Raw genomic sequence first — 12,201 nt, forward strand, 5'->3', positions numbered from 1 at the left:
ATGAGTGTACAGGGTACAAACGTACAGATCTGTACACAGGTGTAGTCATTCACGTGTTATGCTGAACGCAACCCCCCCCTCCCCAAGATCTCCCTAAAATGCAGAGGAGCAGGCAGTGATTTAGAGGGGAAAGTCCAAGAAAACAGGGTCGACCCCTGATGCATACATAGGGAAGACGGAGACAGACAGAGAGAGGCGGCAGCCTATGGCCGCCCACTCGAAGGCGAAGGGGCGGGGCCTCGGCGCCTAGTCTCTCCGGGTGAAATTGCTGCGGGCGCTGCGCCGCCGTCGCTACGTTGTATCTTCCGTGTCTTTCCTGGGCGAGTGAGTGGGAGTTTCCTGCCTTTCGAAGGCAGGTGGCGGCGGCTCTCCTTGGCATTGATAAGGGCCGGCCGAGGCGGGCGGGAGCGCGCTTTGGTTGCTCCTGCTTGTTTTCTCTCCCGAGCGTCAAGGCGGCCGCTGGAGAGCAGCAGGCAGCAAATCCCGCGCGGCCTCCGCCTGGCGGCCAGGCTTTCCGGACGCGGCTCGTCTCCCTTCTGCTTCTTCGGCTGGGGCTGCTCTGCCTCCACCATGTCTGCAGCCGCGGGCGGCGAGGCGGCGGGGACTCCCAAGGCGCTGCCTTCCTCCGGCCCCAAGTCTCTGCGGGACATGCCGCACCCGCTGGCCGCCTCTAGCAGCGAGGAGGCGGACGCGGAGCTTACGCCCAGCCCGGACTTGCAGCTGCCTCGCAGCATCGCCGAGAAGGTAGCAGCGGCTGGAGCCCCTTCTTCTCTGGGGCCTGTCTGTGGGGTGGGGTGGGGTGGGGTGGGGTCTGGCTTCGAGGGCGGCAAATGGGCAGGAGTGACTGAGCTGCAGAGGGCTCCTGCTGCCCCTCCTAGCTCTTGCCGCGTGTGTGTGTGTGTGTGCTTGGCTGTGCCAGAACATCGGATCATGTCGTCTACCGACGATGCTGAGCTAACTAAGGGGACGTGTTTGCATTGCAAGACAAGGGGATGCATTTGGTGTCGCTTCAGTGCAGAGTAACTCTTTGCATTTGGCAGACTGCATCTCGCACCCTCCACCCCAGCCTCCTAGTGAAACGGCGAGCATGGTTTTGACACCCCTCTTCCAGTGCCCCGGCCGCCCTCGCCTGCCTCCCTCTTCTCTCTGTTGAGTTCTTCGGCTTGCAAGCCCCTTAGGGCAGGCCGGGCCCCGTGTGGTTCTGTTCTGTAGAAGAGCGCCGTGAAGGTGCTATGTATGGAGTAGTTAGTAGTAGAAGCTGATTGTTTATGTGTGCACTATCAACGGTACCTCCACTGTAGTCTGTGGTGGGACTTGTGAATGCCATGTGTTCAAAACGCACCGAGGACATACATGCCGATTTCCTTTCGCTGGGAGGCTTTCACTGGCATCACAGATGGAGGCTATGTTGTAAGCTGCGAGCATGGTGAAGCGATTCCAGGATCAATGCCAGACTCTGTCCAATCATAGTCATTTGGGCACATGATTAAGGGTGATAGCCTGGATTGGATTATTCTACTGCTGTCAATTATATTAACTGGACAAAGAGGTATCTTTTAAAGTGGTGGGTTCTCTGGTGTTCAGCAAGAAGAGCAACTGTCTCTGTTCAGCCCAGTGTAGCATCTCTCCAGTGACTGTTGCTGGTGACTCGCTTGTGTTCTTTTAACACAAGAGAACCACCGTTGTCAAAGATTGTGAGCCCCCTTAGGAGAAGAAACCATCTTCTCATTCCTTTTGCTATTTAAGCACCTTCATAAACTCTTTGGTTGAAAATTGGTATATAAATATTAACACACACACCCCCTTTTTTTTTTTCAGAGGAAGGTTCAGAGGCTTTATGCTAACAAGAATGTCTCTTTCCTTTCCTCTGCCTCTTAAGAGTTGCCCACAGGCTACAAAGCCAACTTTCAAGGTGCACAAAAGCCATTTACACTTGCCTAATATACTCCAACATACTGTTGAATATTATTGCAGACTGTCGTTCAGTAACATCCTTGTGATACATACTTGAGACAGAAATAAAATGCTTATATTTGTTGGCATTTTGGAGTAGTCTAGTCAACTGTGAATGTCTTGTGTCTGTCTTGGAAATTGGGTTGTACCCCAAATTGTAGCTTCCGAATAGCTTTCTACTAAGTTTTTCAGTCATTAATGTGCTTCCCATCCTGTATTTGAGGTGGCTGCAGTGGTGTCCTGCTAATGAGGCAAGGTTGCCTAGGACAGCGAATTGGCAGAGATGGTGGGTTGTTTGCCTTACCTTGTCAGGATATGCTGCTGCCCCCCAAATACTTTATTTGCAGCATACCAGCTGCCCTTCCTTGACTCTGCCACATTCTACCCTCTTAACTGTTCAGAATGCTTTGGGGGGAGTTGGAGGGGCAGGAAGTGAGAAAAGCTTCCTTTCACCCCAGTGTCACCTGTCCTCAGCTTTTTGAACAGGCAGTGTGTGGGATGCAGTGAGGAAGAGGAGCAAAGCAGCGGCTGTCGTCTCAATCCATCTACCCCCATCCCAGCAGGCAAGCTCAATTTGCTTCTGGTCCTTGCAAAGACTTTTCCCGAGCGCTGTATGAGGAAGGAGGCTGCTGCCAATTTTCCCTCTTTATTCAGAGATCTGGCATTTGCAAGAGTCGAACTGGGAGCTTATGTTCTGACCCTTGCAAGGCTTTAAGGAGATGCTTATTGACGGCAGCATCTTCTCATTGCCTTGGCCCCTCTATCGGTCCAGAAGCCGGCCTCCTCTCATCAACTCCTGCACCCTTTAAAAATATTTGGAGAGTAAAGTGGCACCTTCTTGCTTCACCATAGGTGCTTGAGTATCTTGGGCCACTCCTCTGTGGGTGTACTGTGGGATGCAGACAGAGTAGGTTGAGAGATTGTCAGCATCTTTTTATCTGCGCAGAGGTGAATCTCTCCCACTGTTGGCATTTTTTGATAGGACTACTACTTGAGCTGTAAAATATTGATGCCCAAGTGAAAAGTACAATAGACCCAACTGGGAGGAGTGTGTGTGAGCAAGCAAGTGGTGATCCCTACCCAAGCTGACTTCTCGCTTAACGTCTTCTAAGTCTTCTAAATATGCATCTCTGTTGTCTTTGGGCATCACCTGGTGTCTAGATAGCTTCCAACTTGCTTGGCTTGAGCACTGCACTTGGTTGCTGTGCTCACTTAGGTATGCTAAGCAAAAACAATGCGTGGAGCAGGACTGTGTCTCAGGTCGTGCTGTTAAGGAGTGTATGAGGGGCAGGGGTGTGTGTTGGGCTCAGTGCCTCCTCTAGGTGGGTGCAGCGAAGAGTGAACTAAGTGAGGAATAGCTTTGTTCAGAATTTGTTGGGGTTCACACTCAACTGAGGATGTGTTCAAATGCATTAATGTTCTGCTATGTATTAGGAACATGAGCACTTGCTCAGCTTTTCGGACTTATCCCTGCTAACAGGTACACACGGGGTGTACGCAGTGATTAAGCACCTAGAGCACTGCACAAGCTGCAGTTCTTCATGGTACAACGTCCTGTAATTGGCTTCCCATGAGATATCAATCATGTGTGCCAAGTGCATGGACAATAATAGACCTCTGTTCCTCACACCTGGGCTTCATGAAGACAACACTACTGAATTACCAGCTTTCTACCCTTGTCAGGGTTGGGGAAATCTCTTTCCACACAGTTTTGTTCCAAAGAACTCTGACACATCTTTGCATAAACAGTTCCTTAGAAACATCACTGCCCAGCACAGCTTCTTGTTCCTTTTAGTCCAGAGTGGCAGATTGAGGGGGTAAACGGTTCTCCCTCATTCCATTTGTTCTGTTGTGACACTGCCAGAGTGGCAAGGGAAGGGCACACACTGTAATGCTGGATGCTCTAAATCGGGGTGTTCAACCTTAAAAAAAAAATTACCACCAGAGATGGTTGCTGCAGACAGGCGTGGGCTGTGGCTTGCCACAAAGCTGCAGAACTGCAGCTGCAGAAGTGACTTAGCAAGCGTATACCTTGGAAAGTTGTTGCTCTCCCACAATGCCTAATTATTTTTTCAAAAAAACAACAACATCAGAATCTCTTCCTGATGTTTCCAGATGTAGACCTGGATGCTATGCTAGCTTCAGGTGTTGGGGGCAGAGAAGTAGGACTGAACAATAGTGTCTGCTGCTGATGGGGATATGTGAAGCTGGTTGTATTCGAATTGGACTGGCCCCGCAAAGAAGAGTGCTGGTCGACCCTTGTTTGGATGGAACTGGTCTGGCGGTTCAAAGGGGAATCCTAGCTGGTGGTGAGGATTCCCCTTTCAAACAAGGTGGGGGACCCTGCCTTTAAAATACTTCTAGTGGCAGCTGGGGAAGTGTGGGGCTGGCAAGAGGGTACCTTACCACCAGCAGCTCCTCTAAACTCCTGACTGGGTCCGGCAGTCCCAGCAGCACAGCCTGGTTCCAGCCTCCACGCATGTGTGGAGGCCATGTACTTCAGTTGGTTCAGAATGCAGTAGCCAGGTTGGTCTCTGGGTCATCTCGGAGAGACCATGTTACTCCTTTACTGATGGAGTTACACTGGCTGCCAATAGGTTTCTGGACAAAATACAAAGTGCTGATTATAACTCATAAAGCCCTAAACGACTTAGACCCTGGGTATCTAAGAAAGCGTCTTCACTACGAGCCTCACCGCCCAATGAGGTCATCTGAGGAGGTCCATCTCCAGTTGCCGCCAACTCGTTTGGTGGCTACACAGAGACGGGCCTTCTCGGTCGCTGCCCCGAGATTGTGGAATGCGCTCCCTGCTGAGATACGATCCTCCCCATCTCTGGCAATTTTTAAAAAACAACTGAAGACCCATCTTTTTGCCCAAACTTTCTCAGCTTCCTAAATTTTTTGGGTTTTAATCTCTGGTTTATTTTTAAATTTAAGTTTTTTTGTATATGTTTTTAACTTGTTTTATGCTATTGTTAACCGCCCAGAGACCAAAGTTTGGGGCAGTGTACAAATTTGATAATTAATTAATTAATTTGCATGACATTATGCAAATAGCCTCCACACATGTGCCGAGGTTATGCAAATGGCCTGCACGGAGTCTGGAACTGGGCCACACTGCTGGGAATGCCAGACCTGGTCCGGAGTTTAGAGGAGCCAGCGATGTGAAGGTGCCCTCTCGCCCCCACCCGTTCCAGCTTCCATTAGAAGTATTTTAAAAGCCAGGCTCCCCCTTTGCTTGTAAAGGGGAATTGGCACCGGATTTCCCTTTACAAGCATACCCCTTGAACCGGTTCTGAACTGGTTTGACTGTCAAACCGAACCGGGGACCAGTTCAACTTGAACCAGCTTACATACCAGTGGTCCGGTTTGAATTTGAACTGGACTGCTGGAATCTGTTCCATGCCCACTTCTAGCTGCTGAAGTTTGTTCTTATAGCCTTTACCTGCGAAGAGGAGCTAGAGCTGGCATTCTGGTATTCAATATACTTAAACTTGTGATTCAGTGCCTGTATTATTTGTAGGCCTGTATTACAGTTGTAGCGTCCGTATAGGACTCTCCTCTTTACAGTCAGATTCCTTTGTATGTGGTTGGTATGTGGATATGAGTTTCTTATGAAGGGATCTGCTGCAGCTAATAGCTATCAACTTTATAGCACTAGGATATTTGATTTATGGAGTGAGAAACTTCTCTCCGTCCAGCTGCTATTGTAAATGTACATTAATCTGGAGAGCATATTTTTAAAAGATCAGCAATGTTGGTGAGCAAAACTCCTTGGCTGTCTACTTGCTTTGAACCTTAAAATGTTGCATTGTAGTCTTCTGGAGTTGAAGTAAAGACTAAGAAGATCTTGCTGCCACTCTTCTTCCTCCCTTCTCCTTATCTTTGGTGACATGGTTTCCTGCTGCACAAGCTGTGACCAGGAAACTTCTTCATGCTTCAGATCTTTCTTCCCCCTGCCTACAAGTAGGAAAATGAAAACTGAATTAAAAAGGTGCTCTAGATTAGCATTTAAAATCTGTCCTTTAAAAGTGGAACTGAACCATAGACTAAAAGCCATATCTTGTCTGTCAGGCCTTCTCCTTTTAGTCCAGTTGAATCCTCTCTAGGAAGGAAAGTTACACTCTCTAGTATTGCTAGGCACTCATAAAGTGTGTGGCGGTTGCTAGGAGAAATCCATATTGAAATGACACCTGTTTGCTTTTGGCAAATGCTTGATTTCTGATAATCTGTTAGGATCAATTATTTGTCTTGCTACAAATACGTTGCATTTAGAAAGGTTCTGACACACACACCGTCCTTTTTGGACCATCTGTTTTTTGTTTGTTGTGAGGTGCTCTTAAGTCGGAGAGCTAGATGAGTGACCTTGCTTTGATCTCACTGAAGGGCCAAAATACTTGTGTCGTATCCATACTTGACAGTTGTGCAGTGTAGTTGAAGTATTTCACAGACATGATCTTTGGCTGCGCTGTCTGATTAGCATATGTGTGCAAAGAACTCTGAAAAGAACTGCTATTAGCAGTGCCCAGTGACTGGGGTGGGTCTAGATCACAGAGAGTCATAATGCAATGTGCAGAAAAATGTGTTCGGCATCTTAGAGCTGTTTTTGTCAAGTGTGTGTTCCTAATAGAGAAGGTACGTAGTCTTTCTGCTCTGGGGGGTTGTGGAAATTGAGGGCCACTCTGTGAGCATTTCAGTGGCAGGAGTAATAGTGTGAGTTCAGTGCTAGACACTCACCTCTACAGTATGAAATGAAAACAGCAAAACTGCTGCTCTCAAATTTAATTGTATTGGCAAGAAACAGTATCTTAATGGAAATTGGTGCAATGTTACTTGTCAAATGCACAAAAATGGCTACATTCTATGTACCTGAATAATCACTATTTTAAAATGCAAACCTTTTGCAAAGGCCAACACTTTAGTCTTTGAAGACCAAGTCCCTTCAACCTAATCTTTATGCAGTGTGTGTTTGTATCTGCATGACAGGGGCACAGTTGTTCCTGATAGGAGGAGGTAGCTGCAGAGCCATGTCTGGCTTGTGGGATGAGTAAAGTGATGTTTCTTGTGCTGTCAAGTTTAACTAAATTGCTACTTAGCCTTTATCGGGTTGAATTATTTTTTTATCCCTTTAATGTGTTCCAGTAGCCTCCTCCATATTGATATTGGCTAAAGAGGATCAAGTTGATTAACTGCAGACGGCTGGATGCAGTCCAGAGGCCATCCCAATCTATAAATGTTGAAGCCATAGGGACATGTTAGGCCTTTCGTTGCTTATAAAACAAAAGCATGTGGATGAAGTACAAAAAGCAGCGTTTTCATCTTTAATATAGACAAGCTTGCAGATCTTTCTGAAGAGGGATGCTTTGGAATGGTGCTCAAGCCTCACTGAAGCAGGTGGGGTATTGTGCATCACATGTTTAGATTAAACCCAGAAATGTGTTCTTTCCCTCTTTTTAATTTTTTTTAATTAAATGAGTATAAAAAGAAATACAAAAATAAAACAAACAGAAAAAGAGAAAAAAGTAAAAAGTTGGATACAGTACATAATGTCTCATATTTTATACTTCAAGTATTTTATACTTTATACTTCAGGACTCAACTCTGTCACATCAGCTACTATCTAAACCACCAATTTAGTTCAGTCCACCCTTTAAAAATATCTAGGTAAAACCTCCAGTTAAGTAAATTAATCATGATCAAGCCATGCTAATATTAAAGAATACAGCTTCATGGCTTCATTAGCAAAGAGAATCCAAATCTCGGGTGAGGTATCAGCCCCTGTAACACATTGTGATGTATAAAAGTTTCCCAAGTCACATAAAACTTCTCCTCCAATTTGTTTTTTATGTATGAAGTAATCCTGGTCATTGAAGTGTAATCCCAGAGTTTAAGATACCACTCCTCTAATGTCGGTAAAATATGGTTTTTTCCAATAGGCAGCATACAAAATTTCCACAGCAGTTATCATGTATAGAAGTGGAGTCAGTCTTTATTAATACAGCCAATGGGCAGAATTACAAAAATAAAATCATTTAGAATTAACAACTTCATTCCGAATAACACCACAAATATAACAGAATTTAGCAACATTGAGTAAGTTCTCAACTGAATTGATTCAGATTAACTGAAATGGATTATTTAAATTTAATTTTAAAGGATTGTAAAGAGGAGAACTTATCATATATAAAGATAACACCATATATTCTGCAGGTATATACGGCTAATTAATATTTAACAAAAAGATCTCTTGTGCAAGGCAAAAATCTATTTTTAACATTTGCTTCATTGTACTATGAATTAACTTCCAAAATTTCTGAGATTTAGAACATGTCCACCACATATGGTAAAAGGTCCCCAGCTGATTTGTACACTTCCAACAGTTAACAGGATACTGATTGTCTATCTTTGAAATCATCATTGGGGTAGTATACCAACGAAAAAACATTTTATACCAATTTTCTCCTAGAGTATTATTTGCTGTAAATGTAATATTGACTCTCCATTGAAATTCCCATTGTTACATATCTATTGTTTTCAGATTCTGCATCCATTTAATCATACAGTCTTTCACTTGTTCTGATTCCAAATCATACTTCACTAGCAACTTATATATAATACCCAGTAAATGTTCGGTATTTTTAGTTGTTGTTGTTTCAAATTCTGTCATCTCTAAGACTACCACCTTGTTTTTGTATTTCCTTCTGAACCATGCTGCTTATTTGTAAGTATTGAAACCAAGAAGGTTTAATCACCCATTCCAAGGAAAGAGCCTGCATAGACTTCATTTTTGTCTTTCCAGTAGTTATGTTTTGCAGATTATACCCAGCCTCTCTCCACTGAACAAAGTTTTTAGTATATTCTTGTTCATAAAAGTATATATTAAGAATTGATGCAAAGGTGATAAAGCCGGGCTTATCCTTTTTAAATATTTGTCCCAAACACTCAACAAGCTACTTCTAATGGCATGACCTGGAACTGTTCTCTTCTATCTGAATTCAAGAACTGTCTGGCAGCCAAAATGGGGGGTGGTGGGGAGGATTGGATACATGACAAACTGGATTTTTGCAAGTCATCAGCTATAGCTAATGTGGGGAGAACATAATGCTGTTTAGTGAATGGTATTTGGACATGGAAAACTTGCATTCAGATCACAGACTGGGGAGACCCAATATCAGTTTTACAGTGTGGATGCAACTGCAAAGCTGCTTCAATGCCCCACAGCAATGTATAAATCTGTATTATAAATATATGGAGGGTGGGCATGCACAATCTGGACAGCAAGAATCGGCTACAAGAGTGATGCTGCCCAGCAAGCCCAATGCAAAGGTAACATGCATCATTTATGGACCATGAAGTTTGATATGCAAAGTTCTATCCCAGAGGCAGAGGGTGACAGCTTAAGTTGGTGGTGCACCAGAAGATTTTCTGCCACACAGCTAAAGCCCAATACTTTTGAGATGTTCCACACATTTGGTGCCTGCAGTTCCTGTTCTTCAAGTACTGATGGTCTGATCTGAGGCATTATTCTTGTTATATGAACTTAGATTCCTGACTACTAAAAAAAGATATCTGCACTTTGCTGCTTTTTGAAGCTATTTCTTTGCTGTCCTTGCCTGCCTCTGTTCCTCATCTGTGTAAACCTTACACTAATAACAGAAATGTGTTCTGAGTAAAGTTTTCAAAAAGGCTATCTGAAACACACAAAATATATCATATTGGAATTCAAGACCAACTTCTGTTGAATTTATTTTGCAGCATATAACAAAATGCCACAAATGGCTCATAGATGGTGCGATAAGGACCTTGGTGGGGCAAGGGCCAATTGGCGGCTGTTCACCCCCCCACTTTCTAGATTCCTCCTCTTTGGGTCCTTGCTGCTGCTACTACCTCCTTAAAGCCACCCTAAGGACCTGGTATACCAGTAAGGAAGACTTGGGGGTCTTGGCGTTTGTTCATTCTGAATCATGGGCTCCAGCCTTTCTGACTACAAAGGTGGGAAGACCTAGCTAGCATCTTGTGTTTCAGGGAAAACTGCATGAGCTAAATAGGCACACAGATTAAACTCCCTCCAGAACATTCAAAGACACTACTAACCCCACACAGTCAAAATACAAAGAGGTTTTAGTACAAGTTTAGGAATAAGGATCTGGGTAGAGGAAAACACCAGGCCTGTGAGAAAGTTAAACTTGCAAATTAGCTTCTAGACCTACAGGTATAACACAGGGTCTCTGAGACCATGGGTGTGGTTTTTGGGGCACCCCTAAGCAAACAGGAGGCGGGAATGCAGTGCAGCTCCCAGCACTTGTCGTGCATGGTACTTGAAAGGTTTAGGTTAGTAGTGCGCATGCTCTGCTGTAGCCATGCCCATGACTCCGTCAAACAGAGTCTCCCTTTAGCATTGGTAAATGACTTCCATCCTAGATAAGAAAGCGTCTCTACTTGGTGATGCCACAAAATGTGTAACTAGCCAGATGAATCTCTACTGCTCACAGTTCTCATTTGTATAAAGAAATATACAAATCTGAATCCTGAACCCAGTGCTTTGGGGTTCTTACCATTTTTGCTGTGAATGTGAGATTAATTGTACTTGTGTGGCTGGCAAGACTAAGGAGAGAACTCCTGCAGGTTCCACTGTGTTGGCATATGCTCAGATGTTGCTTATTTTAACCCAGTGAAATGAAATGTCCTTTTGGATTCTTTAACATCTTCAACAAAGCAGTCTCCTCTTAATGGAAGAAAATACCCTACTGATGTAAAACAAATTGGCATTTATTTCTACAACTGTCATTCCATGGGCCTAGGAGCCGATGTCTTAAAACTTTGCTAAACCGTAGCCACCTCTGTATGCAGCTCCATGTATAACAAATAGGATTTACAGTCCGAGACTGATGAGTTGTCCTGAGGCATGGGGAAGGAAAAGTAATATTGTATGATGACCTTTGCATCAGCTACTACACAGAAGCCTTCAAGGTGCTTCATGAATATGCATGTACTAAAAAAGAATTATTTGAAAGTCTTGAAAATGGGAGAGATTTAGGTTGGCTTGTCCTTTGTTAAAGCTAAAAAAATCACTCTTGTATTCATATCCCCATGATGCATATTTGCTATTACTAATTGTACTGTACAGAAAATAGAATTATTTTTTCCATTTCTCTTGAATTTTGTGTATTTTAAAAAATGGCATAGTACAATTTGGGAATGGTCTATAGAGAATTAAATAGCATGGGACTCTCACAGGGTACTCAAGATGGCAGGTGCAGCAAATGAAGGGCTCTTGAGTTCTGGAGGTGTGGAGCAGGGAAAGTAGGCATCTCATGGCTGCATTTCCCAATCCTAGTTAGGGTTTTTTGTGGATTAAAATTAGAGGCACACTTCACTTTGAGCCAAAATGATATTTAAAGAAATGTATTCATATTCTACTTTTCAAAAAAGTTGTCAATGTGGTTTACATAAGAAGGAATGAGAAGATGACTTTTTGTGTTAAAGGAACTCTTGGTCTAAAAAGAAACACCTGCTAACTGAGCAAAGAGGCACCTTTTAAAGGGGTGACTTGCTTCCGAGGGGAAAGCAGCTATGCATCCCCAGCACAACATGCCCTCCAGTGGCTGTTGCTGGTGTCCGTCTTGTGTTTCTTTTTAGATTGTGAGCCTTTTGGGGGCAAGTAACTACCTATCTTTATTTTTATGTGAACCACTTTGAAAATGTGAAAAGCATTATATGAATATATGTATTTGTAGTAGTTGCAGCCCTTGGCAACTGCCCCTGGGATGGATGTGGTGTTGCTTCATAGCAGTGATGTTCTGGTGTTCTGTGAGGCTTAGCTGAAGGAGGTCAGCTGAAGTGCATTGATGTCCATATGCCAATGATACCAAACTCCCTTATTTTCATCTGAATCGGGTGGGGGTGGAGGGTGGGGGTGGTGGAATGCTGAATCAGTGCTTGGAGTCAGTAGCGGAATGGATACGGCTGATAAAATCATTATTCCAGCAGGCTACATGGGGCAAGGCTGACCTTGAACTGAGGTTGTTTTATAGCTGCTGCAGGCTTGATGATCTTAGGTTTTTGGTTTTTTTAATGCTGGGTATTGGCTTTAACAATTACAGTTTATATGGGATGGGTATGGAATGTATTGTGAGCTATCTTGGAGATTCTATAGAAGCATGTGGTTGGTTTAAAAAACATAGAGCACACTTAAAATCAGTCAGGAATATCATGCTTCTTAATTAAAATTGCTCATAATAGAACAAC

At 44.0% G+C, this 12,201-nt stretch overlaps 1 protein-coding gene across 1 annotated transcript in view; it reads left to right on the forward strand.

The window, feature by feature from the left end:
* Positions 1–267: 267 nt before the first annotated feature.
* SNX30 (sorting nexin family member 30) overlaps positions 268–12,201 on the forward strand; it is a 56,040-nt gene continuing 44,106 nt past the window's right edge. The window contains exon 1 of the mRNA XM_053292513.1: positions 268–744. Coding sequence (XP_053148488.1) covers positions 571–744 — 174 coding nt within the window. The 5' untranslated portion in view covers positions 268–570. The remainder of the gene's footprint in view (positions 745–12,201) is intronic.

The sequence above is a fragment of the Hemicordylus capensis genome, chromosome 2 (genome assembly GCF_027244095.1).
Source record: "Hemicordylus capensis ecotype Gifberg chromosome 2, rHemCap1.1.pri, whole genome shotgun sequence".
NCBI lineage: Eukaryota > Metazoa > Chordata > Lepidosauria > Squamata > Cordylidae > Hemicordylus > Hemicordylus capensis.